This window comes from Pezoporus occidentalis, unplaced genomic scaffold, assembly GCF_034315485.1.
Source record: "Pezoporus occidentalis ecotype Australia unplaced genomic scaffold, CSIRO_AGI_Poc_V1 ctg3, whole genome shotgun sequence".
Taxonomy (NCBI): domain Eukaryota; kingdom Metazoa; phylum Chordata; class Aves; order Psittaciformes; family Psittacidae; genus Pezoporus; species Pezoporus occidentalis.
Genome location: NW_026914940.1, coordinates 13,617,245 through 13,638,564, shown reverse-complemented (window position 1 = coordinate 13,638,564; position 21,320 = coordinate 13,617,245). Strand labels below are relative to the sequence as shown.

The following is a 21,320-nucleotide window of genomic DNA, read 5'->3' as shown; positions in this document are numbered from 1 at the left end:
GGGGACAGGGAGTGGGGGTGCAGCCCTTCAGGAACAGACTGCTCCAGCATCGGTCCCTTCCATGGGGTGCATCCTTCCTGAATAGGCTGCTCCAGTGTGGGTCCCTTCCATGGGGTGCAGTCCTTCAGGAACAGACTGCTCCAACGCAGGTCTCCTGCAGGGTCACAGCTCCTGTCGCAAACCTGCTCCAGCATGGGCTCCTCTCTCCAGCGAGGCCACAAGTCCTGCCAGGAACCTGCTCCAGCGTGGGCTGCCCATGGGGTCACAGCCTTCTTTGGGCATCCGCCCGCTCCAGCGTGGGGTCCTCCCCAGGCTGCAGGTGGAGATGTCCTCTCCATGGACCTCCACCAGCTGCTGGGGCACAGCCTGCCTCCATGGGCTGCACCACAGGCTGCACCACAGGCTACAGGAAGTATCTGCTCCAGCACCTGGAGCACCTTCTGCCCCTCCTGATCTCCTTCTGCACCGATCTAGCGTCTGCAGAGCTCTTGCTCTCACATATTCTCACTCCTCTCTTCCAGCTGATGCTGCACAGCAGTTTTTCTCCCTTCTCAACTAAGTTATCCCAAAGGATCTACCCCTGTTGCTGATGAGCTCAACCTTGGCCATGAGTGGGTCTGTTTTGAAGCTGCCTGATACTGGCTCTGTTGGACATCTCACAACAGCCACCCCTGTGGCCCCCCACTACCAAAACCTTGCCACAAAAACACAATACAGATACTTCCATAGGCATAATAGGAGACAAGATGTGAAGCATCACTCCATTCTTCCCCTCTATCTACCTAGCACATCAACTACCACATAATCAGTGTTTGGCAAGATATCTTCTTGTCTTCTGTGTTCTTCCCACTCCCCAGATTGAAATTACAATTCCAGTCCTGGGAACTCTGCAAATACTTCCTATTTTCCTAGATTATGGCACTCTTGCATCACTCAGGAGCTTCTACAAGCTCTGCAAGTACAGAGGGAGCAGTACTGCAGCATGTTACATGTGCAGATGGCAACTAACGAGTGCAGATCTTGATGAACAGTGCAGGGAGGAAAGACTGCTCCTAAAGAGTGCCATTGTGTGTCCTTACAGCAGCATGAAACTAGTTGTTTAACATGCGTTTCTTAGAGCTGCATCAACCAAAAATGCTGCATAAACTAAATAATGTGTATCAGTGTGTTTATTCAGCAAGAGAAAAGATTTAGTTAAATTAGGTAAGATCTCATTTTGTTCATCATTCATGTGAATTTTGTCCTTGAGGACAAAAAAGAGAGAAAAGCTGGTATAACATTTGAGAATCCCACTGATTATTTTCAGCCTTATAATTTATTTCAGCTCTAGTAAGAAACCTGAAGTTGCCTGCAAATCTCAAAGTATTTGCTACTATAAGCAGTCACTTAAAAGCCTGTATAGGTATCTCCTGTATTCTATTTCTTACCCATAAAAGCCACCAGTGTGTAGCAAAACTAAGCATCCTAACCTCTACATTAAATGTGTTCTTCTTACAATATACAATTTAAAAGATAGTTATTATGGGACATACTGTGATGGGCAGTTATGGTATTTAAGCCAGAAGTAATTTTCTAACTAAGGAGTATGATAACAGGAGAGCCAGAAAGGTGCAGAAAGCTTTATCACATACAAAATTCTCACCTGCTGAGTTCATACCAATCCATAAAGAACAGAGCTTGTCACAGCCATGTTCATTATACATTCAGCTGCCACATTCTTAAGAGATGCCAGAAAAGCAGGTGCTGTAAAAGATGAACATACATGGTGAAGGCTAAAATTCAAAAGCTCAAAACCAGACAATGAAAGGAAGGGGCAGCAATGAACAATAAACATTCTGACAAATATAATTTAGCATATTAAATGCTTCTGTGGCCTATACATAGCTCAGAAAATTTCAAAACTACACCTAGAAAAGTATTTTGAGACACACTCTAACGGGGTGTTACTGTCTTGTGTTTATTATATGTTTGTTTCCAAATCTTGTAATTGAAAACCCTACCCTTCCTTTTAAATCAGTTCATTTTTTCAAATTTAAGCGTGTCTGGTGCTAAGACTTTTTGCAGATAACCACAGAGCATAAGATTTGGCCAAAAGCAACACATTCAGATTAAAAAGGTCTGACAGAGGACAACTTTGGGATAATCGAGAGCTGAGATGTTTTTCTTGCCAAGCTACAAGCATTTACCAAGTGCCAGCTATTAAGGGAAATTTTTGTTACCAGGCCTTCATCAAAGCTCTTGATAAAGAACGGCTTTCACTTCAAGTAATCCACATGTCACAGCAATTTCATGTTACTTAATTCTACTTCTGCATCACCTAGCATCTCAAAAACAGAGCTGAACTCACAGGCCAAGAGACAGTCTTCTCTGCAAACAGCTATACTCTGCTGGAGCAGGTTTCATGTGCAATGTGACTGGGGAAGCCCAAGTTCTTGTAGTGCCTGGCTTATCTCTGTGCAGGTATGAGAAGTGCAGCATGAAGCTTTCCTCCCACTTTGGATATACAGAAGGTCTCCTTCAGTGACACCTTTCCATAAATACTGTATATTTACACACAAGGTATTAACATTATGGATAAAGTCAGAGGAATAGTTTTGTTAGGTCAGAACTGAACCCTAGACCTGTATCCCGTCCAGCAGCAATCAAGGACTTCTGTTTCAGAAAAAGAAGCTCCCCAGTTCAAATACCTTTGGAAAAAACAAGTCACATTAACAAAAGTGGTGCTTCAACAACTTCCACGCCTCCTTGAGCTCACTTCCACAGTGACACTGCTGGCAGGCAATCTGCTGATAATGCAAGTGGTTTCTTAGTTCTTCAAAAAAATGCTCGCTTAAAAAAAAACCCAAAGTCTTTTAATGGTGCAGCCACATGATGAAAATGAATTCATTAAAAATATAATAACAAGTAATTTCAAAAATGTATCTTTCTCTGAGCTTTATGACAAGCTTTGCTGTGCTACAGACAGTTTCTGTAAGAGTATGTGGAATATGAGAGCATTTGGTTCATTAAGTCATCTGGTTAAAGACTATTCAGTATGAAAGAAATTAGAAATGAGAAAGGAAGTGATATATTAAACACACAAAACTTGCCAGATAAGCAGGTGGTAACAAAGACAAGAGTGAAGAGCAGAACTCTCCAGGCCATTAAAGAAGATGCCCAGAAAGCCACCCTGAAGGGGTCAACCAGGCTTTGTCTCTGGTCAGAAGGGGGAAACACAATTATTGCGAGTATTTGAGGAGGCAGATGGAACTGTGCAAAACATTTTCTGGGATATCTGCATGGGCTTGTGGGACTATGCAAAACTTTGTATGGAATGTACATGGAACTGGCCAAAGGTAGGGAAGGACCAGGGTGGATCTAGGAGGATGAGTGGGAAAATGGGGTGGAGGGAGTCTCACATATGAGCCGGCAGCAGTCAGTACAGTTGCCTGGCTGAGCTCTCTGCCTGAGCACAGCAGCCTATCCTGTCTTCTTATTAAGCCCCTTTCTTGATTAGTTACCCTCCTTAATTAGTTATCTTTCCCCAGTGACTTTAATCCTGTGGATGTGTAATCCATTAGCAGACTTAAGTTGGCCAAGACAGTTAGCAGGAGTTCAGGAACCCAAGGTCCAGACATGGGTATCACACAGACCGAGGGGCCATGCTGACGTCTAATGCGGGTGTGCTGGTGAGTGTAGGGAGTTAAGGGCATGTGAGAAGTCACCTGGGAATTTCAGTGCTGATCAGCTGGAGAGGGGAGCAGGACTGCACTATCCATGCTTACCCTGTACATGATTTCTGGTAGAGTTGTATGTGCTGTTGTGGTGTGCATGGCTGGCTGTGTTAGTGTCCTCCATGCATGCTTGCATATGCAGACACTTATCCAGGACACACGAGCTGAGGAACCCTCCCAAATCCAAACAGCATAAGTAGATGGACTTCTGCAGCCTGAAGCAGCAATCCCCAGGTCCCAGAGACTACTGGATCCAGCAGCTCCCATGAGATCCTTAGGCTTATTGTTAAAAAGTCCACTTTACAGATGGATCATAGGAATAGCAAAAGAACTGAACTTGAAAGGAATATGGCAAATTTTATTATATGCAAAATACTGACAAAGTATCAAAGAAAATGCCAAAAAAAAAACCTGTACTTCTCTATACTGTGACGGGATTCTTTTAACATTTAAAAATTATTTAACATAATTTAAAAGAATTGTACAGAAGTGAAATACAATCTACAGAATGGTACTGCAAGTAGTTTATCCTACAGTTAATGCTGTCTTCAGTATGATGAAGAAGGAGAAGTCTGTGCTGTCATTTTGTCTTCTGGCCAGCCTCCTGAACTTATTTTACCATGCCAATTGCATTACAACTTGTCTGTGATGGTATTATTTACCAGCTGAACAGGAAAAGAGTTATCTCCTCACAGCGGTATTTGACACCCTGCTCTGGATTATCTCTTACTTTGCAATTAGTTCAAATGATGGCTAGTTCAAGCTCTCACTTACTTTTTTTTGTCCTTTTTATCTCCAATCTGCAATAGCTGCTGTTATCACTGCAGACTCCCCATTCTAGCTGTGAGATGTGGAAAGAGTTCTTAATAAGGAATAACTGCCTGTCTTTGGGCACTTAATCAGTTGCCACCGCTCCCTCCTAAAAAAGAAAAAAACTACATGAAGAAAAAATAATTAATCTACTAAAGTTTTCCTCTTGCTAAGTATTCCTGTCTATTTTTTTAAATAATTAAAACTATTAATTATAGTTAAGAGTTAGATGGAGGAAGTGGGACTCCACACTACTGCGTGAATACACTGGCCATGGGACGGAAGGTTAATAAAGACCAATGAATTCAGTGTATCACTTGGCTCACAGGCCTGTGGCCACCTATGTCTGTGATACTCATAAACACACACAACTGTCCCCTGAAGGCAGCTGGAAAGGTTTTAATGACAGAAAAATACTGTTAACAGTGTGAGATCCCATGGAAATACTCTGAATCACTCATTCTTCACACTTTTCATCCTGTAAGTACTTTTAAATATCCTTCTGATACACGGATATACTCCACAACTGGTTAAAAGCTGTAAAGTAGGTATGCTTTTATTCAGCGCTGAGACGCACGGGGATAATTCCTCAAAGTCATGCGTGCCTCAGTGTTGTTTCTCTCTATATTTATTCTCTAAAATTATATATATTCATAAGGTTGCACAATACGCCTATACATATTCACGTCCTATCCCCACTTCGTATTATAATGAGCTAGAAGGTCCTTTGCGCCTGCGCAGTACCCCCTCTGGTCATGGGCAGGGGTCTCAAGATGAAGTAAATGAGTCTTCCTCCTGTGGGTAGGGGTCTTCAGATGAAGTAAATGAGTCTTCCTCTTCTTGAACTTTCCATCTTTTAGTCTTCATGTATGGCCTTAGGGTTTGGTCAGTGTCCCAGCCATAAACCATCTGCTTCACCCCCTTCAGGCATCTGCTTTTCCTTATCAATAGCTGCTTATGAGCAGAATCAGGCGTCTGCTTTTCCTTGTCAATAGAACCAGGTGTCTGCTTTTCCTTATCAATAGTTAGTGCCTTTGTTCTGCTTAGTAGGCATGACAGGTACAGGCAATAGTTGTTTAAGCAATCGAATTCATCTAACCCCCTTGTACAAACAAGCCCCTTGTACAACCCCCTTGTACATTGGTCAACCCTCTGCATCACTCCCATTTAAACATTTGAATTTCTAGAATAGTAGTTAAATGCAATATTTGTCAATTTCTCTTATCACTAACTAACCTGCTGGAAGCAGATATTTTCCAACCAAATTGCTACCAAAAAGAGCAATATTACAGGCGAATGTTTGCTTAAATTAGACTTTAGAGTATTCTGACTGATTACAGCTAACTGGAAGGTACCAGCAACTTTTTGCTTGCAAGACGGTTGTCCCTGGCAGAAAGATGTCTCCCCACAATACCTGCATACTAAGACAGATGTCTCCATATCTGATCATGTTAAGGTACCACATCCCTTTGCTGCCTAAAATACAGGCATTAGGTTCAGTTTAGCTGCCAAATGTCTGATGTGCTCATGTATTCTGTTGGACAAGGGTTTGTGTAGTCTAGGTTTCTGAATGACAGTCATTTCTCCAGACTACAGTGAAACTGATTTTTCTATTGGTCATGGAAAAAGTATAATTAAAATGTAGAATATATGCTTTGGAACTTCAATTCTGTGCATACAGAGTTTACACTAATGTAGCCAATACACGCAAACATAACTAGGCATTGAATAAGACTTCCTAAGAGAACTATGTCAATCCATGATTAAACTACAGTCTTTGGGACAGTAACTGTAATTTAATCAGCATAGTATCATAGAATCAACCAGGTGAGAAAAGACCTGTAAGATCATCAAGTCCAACCATTATCTCAGCACTGCCAAGACCACCACTAAACCATGTCACTGAGGGCCTCATCTACGCAGTTTTTTAACACTCCAAGGGATGGTGATTACACCACTGCCCTGGGCAGCCTGTTCCAATGCCTGACCACCCTCTCGGTGAAGAAAGTTTTCCTAATATCCGATCTAAACCTCCCCTGGTGCAGCTTGAGGCTGTTTCCTCTTGTCCTACCACTCGTCTTGGGTAGAGACCAGCCACCTCCTCTGTCCATCCTCCTTTCACGTAGTCATAACAGTAACGTCTCCCCTGAGCCTTCTCCAGACTAAACAACCCCAGTTCCCCCAGGTGAATTAGACAAACTAAAACTGTGTTTCTGATCTCAGCAAAGACAGGAGCTAGCACAGCACTGCAAACACAGGGTAATGGACTAGCCTTCAGTTAATCAGTGGGAGAGCCCTCGCTGGCCTCACCTGCGCCAGGCGAGCAGCACCCAGCCTCCCGGGTGGCGCTCAGGAGAGGCGGCCGCAGCCTGGCGGTGAGGCAGGAGCAGCCACGCACTGGACACCCCCAGCACCTTCCTCACCACTCCCCCGCTTCCTTAGACCGGAGGGGGCGGAAGGCCCCAAGGCCCCGCCCCGCTGAGCTTCCGGGTGAGCCGGTGGCTCCGTGCGGGCGGCGGCGCCATGAAGCTGACGCGGCAGAAGCATGCCAAGAAGAACATGGGCTTCTACAAGAACAACTTCAGCTTCCGCGAGCCGTTCCAGGTGCTGCTGGACGGCACCTTCTGCCAGGCCGCGCTCCGCAACAAGATCCAGATCCGCGAGCAGCTGCCGGGCTACCTCGGCGGCGCCGTGCAGCTCTGCACCACACGGTACTGCGGGACCGCCGCCGACACTGGGGGCCCGGCGGGCAGCTGCCGTGCGCATGCGCGGCGGGGCGGGTCCTCTCCCTCAGCCGCCCCTTGGGCACCGCCGGAGGTGGGAGGCAGTGGGGGGGTAGGGGATGGTTTGCGTGGCCGCGGTGCCAGGCGGGAGCGGTGGCTGTGGAGGGGAGGCAGCGCTGTGGTTAACCTGGAGGGGGACGGGAGCTGCACTCGGTACCGGCTGCCCTTGTGAAGATGGGACAAACTGTTACAGAATCACAGGGTGGTTTGGGTTGGAAGGGACCTTAACGCTGGTCCAGTTCGAACCCCCTGCCACGGGCAGGGACGCCTTCCAATGGACCAGGTCACTGGGGCAGCCACAGCTTCTCTGGGCAGCCTATGCCAGCGCCTCAGCACCTTCATAGTGAAGAATTTCTTCCCATTAGCCAACCTAAATCTACCCTCTGCCATAGAATCATAGACTCAGTGAGGTTGGAAAAGACCTTTAAGATCATCAGATCCAACCATTACCACAGGACTGCCAAGACCACCACTAACCCATGTCACTGAGGACCTCACCTACACGGGTTTTGAACACTTCCAGGGACGGTGATTCCAGCACTGCCCTGGGCAGCCTGTTCCAATGCCTGAGCACCCTCTCTGTGAAGAAAGTTTTCCTAATATCCGATCTAAACCTCCCCTGGTGCAGCTTGAGGCTGTTAGCTCTTGTCCTAAAGTCAGTGTTGTCCTATGGTCAGTTTAAAGCCATTCTCTCTTGTCTAATCCCTACATGCACTTGTAAGAGGTCCCTCTCCAGATTTCTTGTTGGCTCCTGTCAGGTACTGAAGACTGCTCTAAGGTCTCTGGAGATTTCTTCAGGCTGAACAAGCCCAGCTCTCTAAGCCTGTCTCTGTAGCAGAGGTGCTCCAGCCCTCGGAGCATCTTCATGGCCTCCTCAGGACCTGCACCAACACGTCCATGTCCTTCTCGCATTGGGGCCTCAGAGCTGAATGTGGTGGTGGGGCAAGAAGTAACCACAGTGAGTGAGGGACATCTGGAGTGGCCTCTTCCCACTCCCAGTTTCTTGGCTAAGTGAGAAGAACAGAGGCAAGGTCAGATCTCCTGTGCATGGAGGGAATTGCTGCCTGTCTGGAGTTTCAGCCTGCCAGTAAGGGATTGTTTCCAAAGTAGCTGTTCTCAAGGGAGAGCAAGGGTATGCTAGACAAAGGTGAGGAAGTAAAGCATGCACACTAAATACCTAAGTTGCCTTGAAGTTGCGTTTGTTTGTACTTTACTTTCCATATTGCATATGGTAAGATTTCCCTCACTTGGATTTCTGCAATGACAGAACAGCCAACTGCCCATCATGGAGGCAAGTACTGAAAAGATGAAGATGTATACCCTAGGCTACAAAAATTGAACATTGAGCCATCTTGCAAAGCATACAGAACTGGTCTCTACTTCTAAACAGTACAAAGTATCAGATCATGACCTTAGCTGTGAAATTTTTGTGAATCACATTGATCCAAACTGTATTGCAGTCATGTCTAAATGACCTTTCTTGCTTCCTTCTTTCAGCAGTATCTGTTCATCTTTTTGACCTGTTTTCACGTAGGGCAGCTGAATGGACTCATTTTCTCTGCTGTCAGAATGCTAAGTTGGTGAGGCAGCACCTCAAGTGGCATGACCAGAGGTTCCCTGCGGAAATGAGCTGTCTCACTGTGAGAGTCTTTGCAAAAAGAACAGGCTCAGATCTCCACAAAGACTGTCCTCAAAGGCTAACCTTTCTTCTCTGGAAAGAAAAACAGTTGTTACCATATCCTTGAAGTTGTTTTTTTAAGGCCATACATTCCTACCACTGGCCATATTTAATAGTAAGACTCGATGGCAGGAGTAAGTTGGGTTTCATCCCTTGTTCATTTCTGAATATCCTGAAGGCAGCATCCTCCTAGACTGCTACTTCTGAACATCTGCTCATCTCTGCTGAGAGGAGGGGTTTGGGTTTGCATCTTACTGTCTATTTGGAATGTTGTGGAGCCATAAGCTTCCAGATTTTTAATTAGACGGACAGTCTCTTCTTCTGCTTGAGTCAGTTGGATTCTGATAGCAAGTTTGAAGCAGGGTGGTGGACACTAATAATTTAACTGGTATGCAGTGATTAATCAGTTTTTGCTAATTCAAGTAATTTTATTTGTTAAGTACTAGTTCCTATGCTGGGTGATATCTAAACATAAATGTCAGGACTCAGCATTGCCACTGATAGGAAATATTTTTAAATCATTTAATATAACTTGTTGCTTCTTAATCTTGTTTGGAACCAAAAAAATCTTGCTGACGTCTTCAGATGGGCTACTCCTTTCAGATTACTGGGTGCCATTTATAAATCGTAAAGCCTGAACAACTAGGCATTGCTTGTTCCTAATTAACTCATGTCAACCTTCTGCTGTTGTAAAAAATGTGTAGTTATTTTCTCTTTCATATTAAATTTGATGCTTTTGGTTTTCAGATGTGTTCTAAAAGAACTGCAGTCATTGGGAAAAGCTCTTTATGGAGCAAAATTAATTGCCCAAAGTTTTCAAGTTCGAAACTGTTCTCACCACAAGGATCCTGTCAGTGGTTCGGGCTGTTTACTTTCCATGATTGAAGAAGGCAACCCTCATCACTTCTTTATTGCTACACAGGTAAATGCTCATGGAGAACGTAACTTTGTTTCATTTCAGGTGATCCTTTGATACATAAGGATAAGGAAACTTAAAAGAAACCTCCATTATGAGACTTCTAAATAGCTTATGGGAATTAATCTTGTAAAGCTGTAAAGCCTTACTGGCTTTTAATGTGTTTGTTAACTATGAAGTAGGGAATCTTTCGTCTACTTGAAAAATTAGGTTTTTTTACCCTAGAAGGATATTGCTTACTTTAGCAGGTGTAGAAAGCATGCTGACTACCTATTGACATGTAAGCAAACAATTGATGAATGTTACTTTACATATTGCTTGTGTGTGCATTCCCTGCCCCTGTTTTGCACAGTAGTCTGAAAATAAAGTGTTAAATGACCATATAACTTTCATTTTAAGAAACTTGGGACATTTTAAATAAGAATAAAGGTAGAAATTGTGTACAAATAAGATGGGCAGATTTTTTTCTTGGGTCTGTTACTAGGACTGTATGTCTAACTTATATACAATATGTATATAATGGTTTACAGTAGAATGCTGTATACTTACGTAAGACACAAGGAATCTAAAATTCTTGTTATATGAGTAATGATGTTACTTCTTGTGAAGTGGTGGAGCGCATACCAATGAACTGGTACTTCTTCCTCAGAAAATGCACGTATGCTTACACATGCATGAAAAAAGGAAATGTTAATAAATTTTCCATCAGAAGGACAGCTTATCAGAAGGAGAGAAATCGAAATTTAAATTGCTCTGAAATGCACTGCCATGTATATCTGATAGATTAAGTTTCTTATCTTTTTCATAATGTAATTTATCTTCATAGTTTTGTATTGAAAGTAGGTGCATTTGAATTGCAAATATCATTTAATCCTAAAATATTGACTAAAGTATTTAATTTTGCAGGACCAGGATTTAGCAAACAAGGTGAAAAAGAAGGCTGGCGTTCCTCTCCTCTTTATTATTCAGAACACCATGGTGCTAGACAAACCTTCTACTAAATCTTTGGCAGTTGTTCAAAAGTTGCAGACCAATCAGCTTGTTCCAGAGCACCAAAAACAAAGTATTGTGCAGCTTAAAGAGCAAGAAGGACTAGCAAAGCAAGGGGGTGAAAAGAGAAGAAAACGTAAAAGGGCAGGCGGCCCGAATCCCCTCAGCTGTCTGAAGAAGAAAAAGAAGAAAACACAGGAGGGTCAGGAGCCTTCTTCTGAGAAGAAGAAAAGAAGAAAAAGAAAACGAAATAGAGTTAAAGCAGAAGCTGTGCAGTCAGTGCAGAAGAATGAAGAAGAGTAACCCCAGCTTTGTAAACAATGCAGGACTTGAACCTTGTTTGAACTTTGCAAAAAGAAAGGTTAATATGCACTCATGTGAAATTAAGTTGTGAATATTAAAACTTATTTTTATTAGGTGGTACAGCTCATTACTGCATCTCTGTGGGTGGTTGTCCCTGCAATTTATTCTGTTGTTTAGTAACTGGGTTTCTGACAAAATATTTAGGAACTCTCATATTTCATTATTCTCTTCAGCATCCTGATTCCTGTCAAGAGAGCTCATGTGATCAATGAGAATTCTTTAGAATTGTGTTCCATATGGATTTTGGTGGGATACTAGACTTCTTCCTAAATCTACGTTGCTATTCACACTAAAACTAGATCTGACGCTTGTTTTGGTATAGAATGTGAAACTGACATAAAAGAGCAGAGTATCTTCTTTATCTCTGTTGTTTTAATAGAAAAGTTAACCCTTCTGCAAAGTGATCAGATGCTCTCAAGAAGTCCCTTCCAGTCTAAGTTACTGTGTAAATTCCATGTGAACCGGTATGTCTGTTGTTTATGATCTTTGTTATTAAGAAGATCCAGAGGGCATGGAATTGGGTTCATACTCCTGACATTATAATAGTATCTCTAGTGTATCTAGTTTATCTTTAGTTTGCACGCAGGCAAAGCAAAACAAGGAATTCATCCATCACTTCCAATGGGTAGGCGGATGTTCAGCCATCTCCAGGAAAGCAGGGCTCTGTGATGTGTCACAGTTACTTGGGAAGACAAACACCATCACTCTGAATGTCCTCCCTTCCTTCATCTTCCCCCTGTTTCACATGCCGGTGTGGAATATCCCTTCGATCAGTTGGGGTCAGCTGTCCTGGCTGTGTCCCCTCCCAGGTTCTTGTGCACCCCAGCCTGCACACTGGTGGGATGAGGAGCAGAAAAGGCCTTGACCCTGTGTAAGCACTGCTCAGCAGTGACTAAAACGTCTCTGATATTGCACTGTTTTCAGCACAAATCCAAAACACAGCCCCATACCAGAGAGTGTAAAGAAAATTAACTCTTATCCCAGACAAGCACATTCTCCACCCCTTAATTCATGCCATTTGTATCACGCTCAGGTCCCACGTTATCCAACGCATCCTCATTAAACACTGCCACCATCCTTCCCATCCTTTGATATAATACACAGATACGATTCCCTAAGTTGATGGGCCACCTCTATAAGAAATCTGTAAAATGTCCACAAAATGTCCTCTGAATTAATCTAGCCCATGGCTTTGGGTTCCATCTGTAATGGTGGTCCCACGGGACAGGAGAGGTGGTTTGTTGTGTGGCATTACTGGGCAGCAAACCAGCTCAGCTGGGTCACTGCTGCACCTGCGCTGCTTACCCCAAGTAAGGGTTCTACTCCATTGCTTCAGGTGGTTCTTGCTATAACAATTCTCATGACATGCAACTCAAATCCCAGGATACAATGATTTAAAAGTGCTTGAAGCATAGTACACTGCTGCTGTGGCCTGGGTCAAAGCTGTTCTTGCAGTACAGATGTTAGGAGTGGGCTGTGCCTTCATTGTTGCATATGAGAGACCTCATGCACCTTGGGAGCAGACCACGAGAGAGGGAAGTAGGAAGGAAGGGTGCTGTACTGAAGATGAAAGCTTTAGTTAAGCCAGTCATTCTCATCATGGTATTGTTCCTATATTGATTGCTCATAGTGAGTCCTGAGGAGAACTTTAACAAATCCTAGAAATTCTGCAGTATATATGATTAATGTATAACCCCTTTCTCAAGCTGTCATATTCCCTTCTCCTTCATTTATTTGGGCACAGTCGCATTTTAATGTAGTTTTGCTTTGCATTCCCTCTAAAATATTCCCTGTACTTCCTCCCCCTCACCAAACCCACCCACAGAAGGCACTGCTGTAAGTAAAGCTTGGAGCAGACAGCAGAGATGGTTCATCATCAAAATCTCATTCTGAGTCAAAAGTGTATTAAAACCCAGTAACTTTACTTAAAACATTGGTTTTAAAATGAGGAGAAAACACACCCTAATTATTTACAATGGTTTCTTTCAGTGCCATTGAAACAAAAATCTTAAATAAACTTTTTTTGAAGACTACAGACAGACAAAAACTAATTACTGCAAAAAAAAAAAGAAATATTTTAGCAGTCCTCTAATGACTCCCACCTTAAGGAATTTAAGACAATATTTATTCATGTTTCCTTAGTATTTTGCTAACACAAACTGAGTCATAGTTTTGCCATTGCGAAGAACTGGAATGCAAAGGGAGTGAGCTCTTAAGAGAAAAGCTGTGGAATTTGTGTGCAGCATAGCTGCAGTTCTTCTCCAGAGAGGTAGCTAACTTGTCTTTCAGTTTTGGAAGATGATTGCTTCTGCCCAGGCAACAAGCAGAGGGATCAACCCCTGTGTTGTTACCACTCTGAAATTTGGGAAGAAGAAAAGCCTCACCCTGGTTTCCAAGTAAAACAAGTCCACCAAACCTGCCAGGTGGATGTGTATCATTAAAACAGTGATGCTAAGAGAGTCCTGTGTGCTGGCTCTGTCCAGGCTGGACTCACATGGTGCTCACCAGCCTGGCTGCCTGCAAACAGCCCCATGCCGATGCTCTGTGACTGTGCTGCCTCTGCCAGTCAGGATTTGGTGGAGGTTTAGCTGGCTCGGGCTGGAAACCATGCTGGGGTCCCTCTAGTAATCCAGCAACATGAGCAGCTGGGAGTGTCCTTGCACTCTACCTGTACCTGTACCTGTACCTGTACCTGTACCTGTACCTGTACCTTTACACTGCTACTTCCATAGCAGTGGAAGTACCTGTAGAGCTAACTTTCCTGTTGTAGGTGTTCAGCTCCATGTTCTGCCCAGAGCCACTGTGGCCAGTCCCACTCCCTTATTTAGCAGCAAATGGTCTGGACATTTGGCCACATCTCTGGTAAGACAGGATTCCCAATATGACTTTTCTAATAAAGTTTAGGATTGTTTTGTTGTAGCATGTCAGAGGGACTTGTTTTGGGTTTGAAAATACAGAAAGCCAGAAGTACATTAAAAAGAGCTTAAGCATGAACTTCTTTGGGGCTATTCATTTTCTCTTTTCTCAGACAGGATAAATAAATATCCCGAATCCTAGACAGTGCCTCACTACATCTCTTTTTTTAAAAGAGGGAAATAACTGGTGTTGTACAGCACCATGTATGTCCTGCAGAGTAATAGAAGGAGAAGATAATAATGCTTCAGCTGCAGTCTGCAGGGCATTAATGCTGAATTTAGGACAGCATCTCATCCACCAGCAGAAGATATTTACCTAGACTGCCTGCCAATTAGATTGGCTGGATTTATAAGATGGTATGAGCGGGTATTGTACAATAAATCACTCCCTGAGCATCTGTTAATGACACTAAATAGATGAGTTAATTAGAAGCCTCTGGAACCTGGGATGTTTATGAATCATTAAACTAAATATGAATATGGTATGACTTGAGGAATGAATACATTCTGGTGGTGAAAGGAAAATAAGATGTCCAGAGCAGTCCCGCTCATTTGTTTTCAGCTACGCTGATAACAGCGTGAGTGACTTTTCCATCAGCTTTAGAGTGTTCCCGGAGTTTCTTGAACATGTTCTGTCAGATCCAAGATGAAGAACGTCAGAACAATACCATTATTTATACTCATTGCATCTTTCATATAGAACTTTCACAAGCAACTACTGTATATTTTATACCTCTGTGTGGGCATAATATCTCACACAGGGAGCAGCCGGAGATACGGGGAATGAACAAATAAGAGCCCCAGCAGGTGTTATCATTTACAGTTTCAGGCAGAAAGATTGCAGTGTACCAAGAGGGAATGACAGAAAGCAAAAGTTTCCGTACCCAGAGAGTCAGAAGTGGGAGAGAGACTGCACCTGGTGATTTAGGAATGGTCTAAGGAACGCCTGGAGAGCGGCTCGTGATGCGTTTCTGGTGCTTATTACGTCTGTGTGCTCCGAGCCGCAGATCTGTCTCAGAAAGCTCATCTGTCTGCCCACAGAGGCAGTCCTTTTGCACAAGTTGCTGTGGTTGTTACAGAAGAGACGGGCTGGGCTCTCTTGGAGGGGCTCTATTTGCTGATTTCTTCTCCTGTGGTTGAGAGGGAGATCGTGCAGCTGTGCTCTGTGTATGGATACAGGCAAACAACGAAGCTGTTAACAAGGGCCCAATTAAAAACAACTCAGAGCTGGGAGGAAGAGACGAGACAGTAGATTAGTCATGGGGATTTAAGGGAAACCAAGGAAGAGACAAAAATATCTATGAGGGCTTCTGGGTGCGAACTGGAGGAAAGAATTGGTCAGTAGTGAAAGGTGAACAAGAAATGGCCCCACAGCCAAGGAGAGTAGGAAACAGAATAATAAACTATAAACCAATTTAAAACCCCAGTCTTTCTAATTCCCTTAAGAGACCTTCATTGTCATTTCTGACTCAGTTTCTGCCCTTTCAAAACAGGGAGCTGGACTGACTAACCCACTCACAGATCCTGCGCTGATAGCCCGAGAGTTCCTGCAGAATGAAGGGCTCATGGAGCCAAATGCTTTGTCTTTATGGTTTTTCAATATGACACACTCTGCAGCACTGGAAATTTGCAGCCAAATCCTTCTTCTGTAGAGCTGGCCTGACACTACACGTGGCTCACTGCCTGGCATGCAGATATTACATCCAGGAGCAGCCTTACCGATGCCATTATTGATAGGGTGAATCCATGTAGTTTATTGGCCTGACAGTACTTTTAGCAATAGCCTGGGATAGACTGAGGCTGTGAGATCATGACCCAAAGCATGGTATGAGGGTTTTTAAAGTCTAATCTCCTTCCAGGAACTCAGTAGGGGACTTCAAAAGTATCTTTTTGCAGCCTTGACTTCCAGTTGATCCAGAATGACCTTTTTGCCATGTTCCTCTGAGGCCAAAGATGCTACTGATTTGATTCGTTGGGGCAGGGACTTTTTTAGGCTGTCTTGGAGAAACACTGAGGACATATTTCACTGTGTGAATTGGCAGCAGTTTCAACAGGCAGAGTTCAGAAAACATGAAGAGAGCGGTTTTCTGGAATTCCTGGCTCCCTCTTTCCACCCCTGACCTCTCTTTCAGCTCCCAAGAACACAAGCAGAGCTGTTGTGGGATGGTCCAAAAGTCTGTCTCACCCAGCATCACACTTCCAGTAGTGGCCGAAAGCTGTTGCTCAGGAACAGGAAGAAAACAGACAAAATGTTTTTTTGGTACTTCCCCAGATGTGCTTCCAAATTTCTGTCAATTTGTGAGGGAGTTCCTGACCCAGACAAAATATTGTGTTTTCAACAGCACACGATGAATCTCTGTTTAACTAATTTGCTTGACCTCTCCTTCAGAATGTGTAAACCTTAACCCTCTTGTTTTCTGTGGTGAGGAGTTGCACAACTTGAACATATTTATGACAAATACCATCACTGGTTTGAATGTGCTACCTACCAGCTAGCACTTGTAAGGATGGAACACTAAGCAAACATTCCTTAGTCACCCTTCCCATGCCACTCGCAACTGCATAGATCTCTGTGATATTTCGTCTCATCTCTTTTCCAAGTGTCTTCTGCATCACAAACAGCAGCACCTACAGGAAAGCAGATTGCAACTTACTCAGGCCCACTTGAGAAGACACCAGAGTGTCTCTGCTTTCCACTGGATGTTCCTCGAGGAAGAGTGTGGACAAGTCTTGTGAGAAAAGGTGCAGAACAGGAACTCATTCAGCATTCAGCTCTTGGTTTGCCACCAGCTCCTTATGTGCCTCAGCTGAATGCCATTGACCGTGGATGCGTCTCGGCTTCTTGCCTGTGGAATGATAGTGGAAGTATTTCCCTGAGCTCCCAAGATCTTCAGAGGTTGGGGTCACTGGCACACACAAGTCAACTGGCTGTTGTGCTGACACACACATTGTAAGAGGTCAGTCTTCACCTAATACACAATAAATCCTAAATATGTCATACATTAGACTTATGGTTGTATCCCTGTACACCAAAATTATGATGTAAATGATAATTTGAATAGAGTCATAAACCAGCCCAGATTGGAAGGGGCTGATTTCTTAATGCTAGTGAGAACTAGAATGTTGTTATTATGTATGCTTGACTGTATGAAAATGGCAGACGCAGTTGCATAGAATATCTGATGGATGTTTAATTTATTAGATTTTTAATTGGTCTCTGTGTGTAATGGGCTGGGAAAAGGTAAGAAAAAAGGCTGTATAATTCATCTGAAGATCTCGTTTCGTCTCCTCATTCCTTCCTTTTCAACTCCTGAGATTTTTTTTTTATTTTTTTGTTATTTTGTTATTTATAACTTATTTAATTATCTGCTTTGGAATAATTTGTGGTGGATACTTGCCAGTTAACTGATATCCACTGCCCACTACCTGATGGTGTCACAAATACACCATCTGTTCACTTGTGCCTTCCAACAGTCTCTGAAGCAGGGAGCTGACTCGAGATGCAGGTGGTAGGATTGCTCAAAATACACAATCACCAAACTTCTAAATAGCAAAACTTTTCTTTCATGGCTACGTTTTAAACCTCCATTTGATTAAGGCTTTCTCAGCTCCCCTCCTGTTACACATAAGCTTACCTCTGCCACAAACCAATCTAGTACCGTTATGCTGAAGAAGACCGATGCCCTGCTTTCACCTTTTTTGAAGGATTTCCCAGCATTTGTTTTCCATCATCGGCCCCAAACTGTGTGTCCCAGTCACTGGGCACATTTCACTTGATATCTAAGCACCACTTGTTTGATATATTTGATAGCGACTGAACACCACTTATCCTTGGCTGTACCCCTGCTGTAACATCTCTGCATCGAAGCTAGATCCTACCAGCCTTTGCCTCTCCTTTCCTCTCTTCTCCTCTCACTCCTCCATCTCTTCCCAGGTTATCTTCTCTATGAAAGCCACAGAAAAAACTGTGGCATTTAGGTGCATTGATCTTCTGCATGGGCATATGAGGTGTATGGACAGCAAACTGAATAGAGCCACCACTTAACAGATGGAGAACAAGAGCTTCGGAAGGCACTGGATGCATTTACATATACATTGGGCCCAGAAAAGAAAATCTAACCTGAAACAAGTATCAGTAATGCAGTTATTAAGTTTAAATAAGTTTAAGTACATCTAAATTACTAAGTTTACTTTAAGTAAAAGCTTAAGACTGGAAAATCTGCTCTTCACTTGAAAGCAGAAGGAACAGCTGAAAGATGTATGGTATAGTCCCCAAAATAGTTATGCTTCACTAATGCCCTTGGCATTAGGACTGTCCTTATCTGACTGTCCTGCTGGTAAGCTTTGCCAGGAACAGCTTTATGATCAGCATCTCCTTGTACAATCACATGAGTTTCCCAGTTTCCCCTGGGAGGTGTTATCCAATGCTGTTAGGCAACTGACTCACAATAGAGTACTTAGGCACATTAAATGACTTTGTAAAACTCAATCTTGGTTCATTCTTCTGCCAGATAATGGCAGGGAGAGTGGTTCTCAAACCTGGGAACACTGCCTTAGCCTCTTGATTGTGCAGAACAGTGCTTGTAGCTGCTGTGCCCTTTCTTTCAGTTACTAATGAATTAATCCTTGTTAAAACGTTTTCAAATAAGAAATCTCAGTAGATTACAATAATAATAATATAATTCTTTGGAAAGGGAAAACATTTTTGGTGGGATAGTGGATATCTCTACAGGCTTTTGCTGTGAAACAGCCAGTGTTATTTCTGTGACTGAAGATTAATTTCTGTGCCATTATCAAATGTAGCCCTTGAGGAATTATTTGCATTTGTATCTCATATCGAAGTCCTATTTATATAATCAAGCAATCTGGAACAGATAAGCCCTTTCTTGGGAAACCTCTGCTGCTTGACAATATTTGACTTTACATCAGACAGGTTATGGCCCGCTGGGAACTGAGGAGCTCACTAAAACACCATTTGTAATTCAATGTGACAAATCCCGGAGCCAGGGCGATAATCTCTACAAACTCTGTGCAAACAGTCCCTCTGTCTCAGCAGAAGTGATTAATGGGCTCTGCAGAATCAGCATACAGCCCCCCGTATTAATTACTTCAGAGGGCTGCTAAATGGAAACCCCAAAGCTTGCAAAGGCTCTGGGGAAAGGATGGGGGATTTGCAGGTCCAGGTTGGATGCGGGCCCCTGCACTCTGGCTGTGAACTGGAAGGGGTGGGGGGCAGTGTGGGGAGGCAGTGTGGGGTCCCCAAGGCACAGCTTTGCAGGGAGCCTTAATGTTGCCTTTGCTCAGCACATGGAGGGCACACGAGCCCTGAGCTGCAGCTTGGCTCCTTCAGGCACTTCTTGTCCCCACATCAGAACTGGGATGCTGGTAGATGAGCAAACCTTCTCTGAACCTGGCTTCAAAGTGGTGATGGGGAGAGCAGTCAGGTGGGGACCAGGTGCTAGAGGGGATGTGGTCATTCAGAAGGGACCATGGATTGCAGTGCTTTGCCATAGCTGAAGTGATTTAAAATGCACAGGCCCTTTGTAAATTATTGCAGTTACTGCAGCGAGTGAAACCGTGCCAATTTATCTCCAGGGAAGATCTAAGCCTAAATGTTTTACAGAGAAAGAAAGAAGATGAGGAGTGTGCATTTAGCTTTCCAGTACATTCTCTGGGCCTCATCCAAGGGGAAAACTTCTACATCTTGTCTCAGGACCTCTAAATCCCAGCTGTGGGACTCTGGTTAAAGACCCCCACGGAAAAGTCTTAATGAATTTACCATGGATTTTTTCTAATTCATTAAAAATATGTCAAATCCAGTAAAACACAATATCCTGCCTGTGTTTTTCACTTCTCCCGTAGAAGTCTATGGCAAAGTTATCATTGCCTACCCAGCCTTCTAGTCACTTGGTGATGGCACAACCCCAGCTGCTCTGCTAGATGTGGTGTATTTATGCCCAACAGCCCAGACTCCCAGTCATTACACTGTAAAAGTGATTTCATCTGGAACAAATCATTTGATTATTCCGACTGTTTGGTGTGATCCGGTGTCCACACAGGACTTTACTGCACTCGGACAGGGTTCATATTGACTACTGATGGTACTAGATCAGGTGTGGAGCCACCCTGACTAAGATTTGACCTTCTCTCTTGTGTAATAGCCTGTGCCTCTGATGATGGACATCAGCAAAGGAGGGGCACGGTTTTGTACCCTGTGTTACACACAAGGAAGCAGAGGCAGAAATAACTTTTCCAGGCAAGGGGTAAAAAATACAGCATTTTGTCTTCTCTGTCTCATGCTTATCATATCATCCTAATGAATGCTTAGAGAGTGTGTTCATCTGAGCTGTGAGCAGTTCTTGAACAATGCACCAAAATGGGTAAATGTAGGAAAAGATACCTACTGGGACACTGCGCAGTAGGATGCTCAGTACCAAAGAGGTGGTTGTAAGCATAGGGAAATGAACAGGACAACTTTTGACTTGCCCAGGCATGCACTCATTAGTCATTATACCTGATTTCTAAAGGCACTGATGTGAGCGAGTTAGAAACTCAAAAGCTTACAAATCAGCTGTAAAGCCTGTACTAAAACCCCTACGAGTTGTCTGTCAGGATCTTCAAGCATCCTTAAAAATGTGGCTTTCAAAACTTGTCCAGTGAATCCTGAACTAAGTCTCCACAGGTAAAAGCTCCCTGTTTTCTTTGCACTGCTCTGTCCTGACAAGAATGTACAAGATATTTGGACAATAGTTTTGGATTATGTTCCCATGAAATTGCCTGGATAAAGGCAGAGCAGCAGGAAAGTCACAGCCACGGCAAGGAGGCTGAGGTCTTTCTTCAGATAAGACAGCTTGAATTATAAAAGGACTTTGTATAAAACAAGCAATCAAATCAAATCAGATCATCATTGCAAACTGCTCTGAAGTCTTGCCACTGATTTGGCTGATTAGTGAGCAGAGAGGGCAGGGCACGCAGTGCATATAGGGGCACTTAGTGCAGAAGGTCTGGAGGGAGGATGCGCCGTGTCACCCACATGAGGGGCTTTCTGTGTGTCATGAGCAATTTGATGGACATTTTATACTGCAGTAGCAAACTCAAGGTCGTGGATATAATCAAAAGAAAAGTGTCTTTAGTCTCAGGTAACTTTTCCAC

General features: G+C 43.5%; 1 protein-coding gene across 1 annotated transcript; it reads left to right on the top strand.

The window, feature by feature from the left end:
- Positions 1 to 6,987: 6,987 nt before the first annotated feature.
- On the top strand, positions 6,988 to 11,304 carry UTP23 (UTP23 small subunit processome component). The gene is made up of 3 exons (XM_062627135.1): positions 6,988 to 7,234; positions 9,732 to 9,906; positions 10,807 to 11,304. Exons 1-3 carry the CDS (start codon positions 7,047 to 7,049, stop codon positions 11,191 to 11,193), a joined length of 750 nt encoding a protein of 249 aa, XP_062483119.1. The 5' UTR covers positions 6,988 to 7,046; the 3' UTR covers positions 11,194 to 11,304.
- The last annotated feature ends 10,016 nt before the right edge of the window (positions 11,305 to 21,320 follow it).

Coding starts and splice junctions, on each gene's coding strand:
- UTP23 (XM_062627135.1), top strand. CDS start 7,047: ATGAAGCTGACGCGGCAGAAGCATGCCAAGAAGAACATGGGCTTCTAC. Junction 7,235..9,731: donor GTGCAGCTCTGCACCACACG/GTACTGCGGGAC, acceptor TTTGGTTTTCAG/ATGTGTTCTAAAAGAACTGC. Junction 9,907..10,806: donor ACTTCTTTATTGCTACACAG/GTAAATGCTCAT, acceptor TTAATTTTGCAG/GACCAGGATTTAGCAAACAA.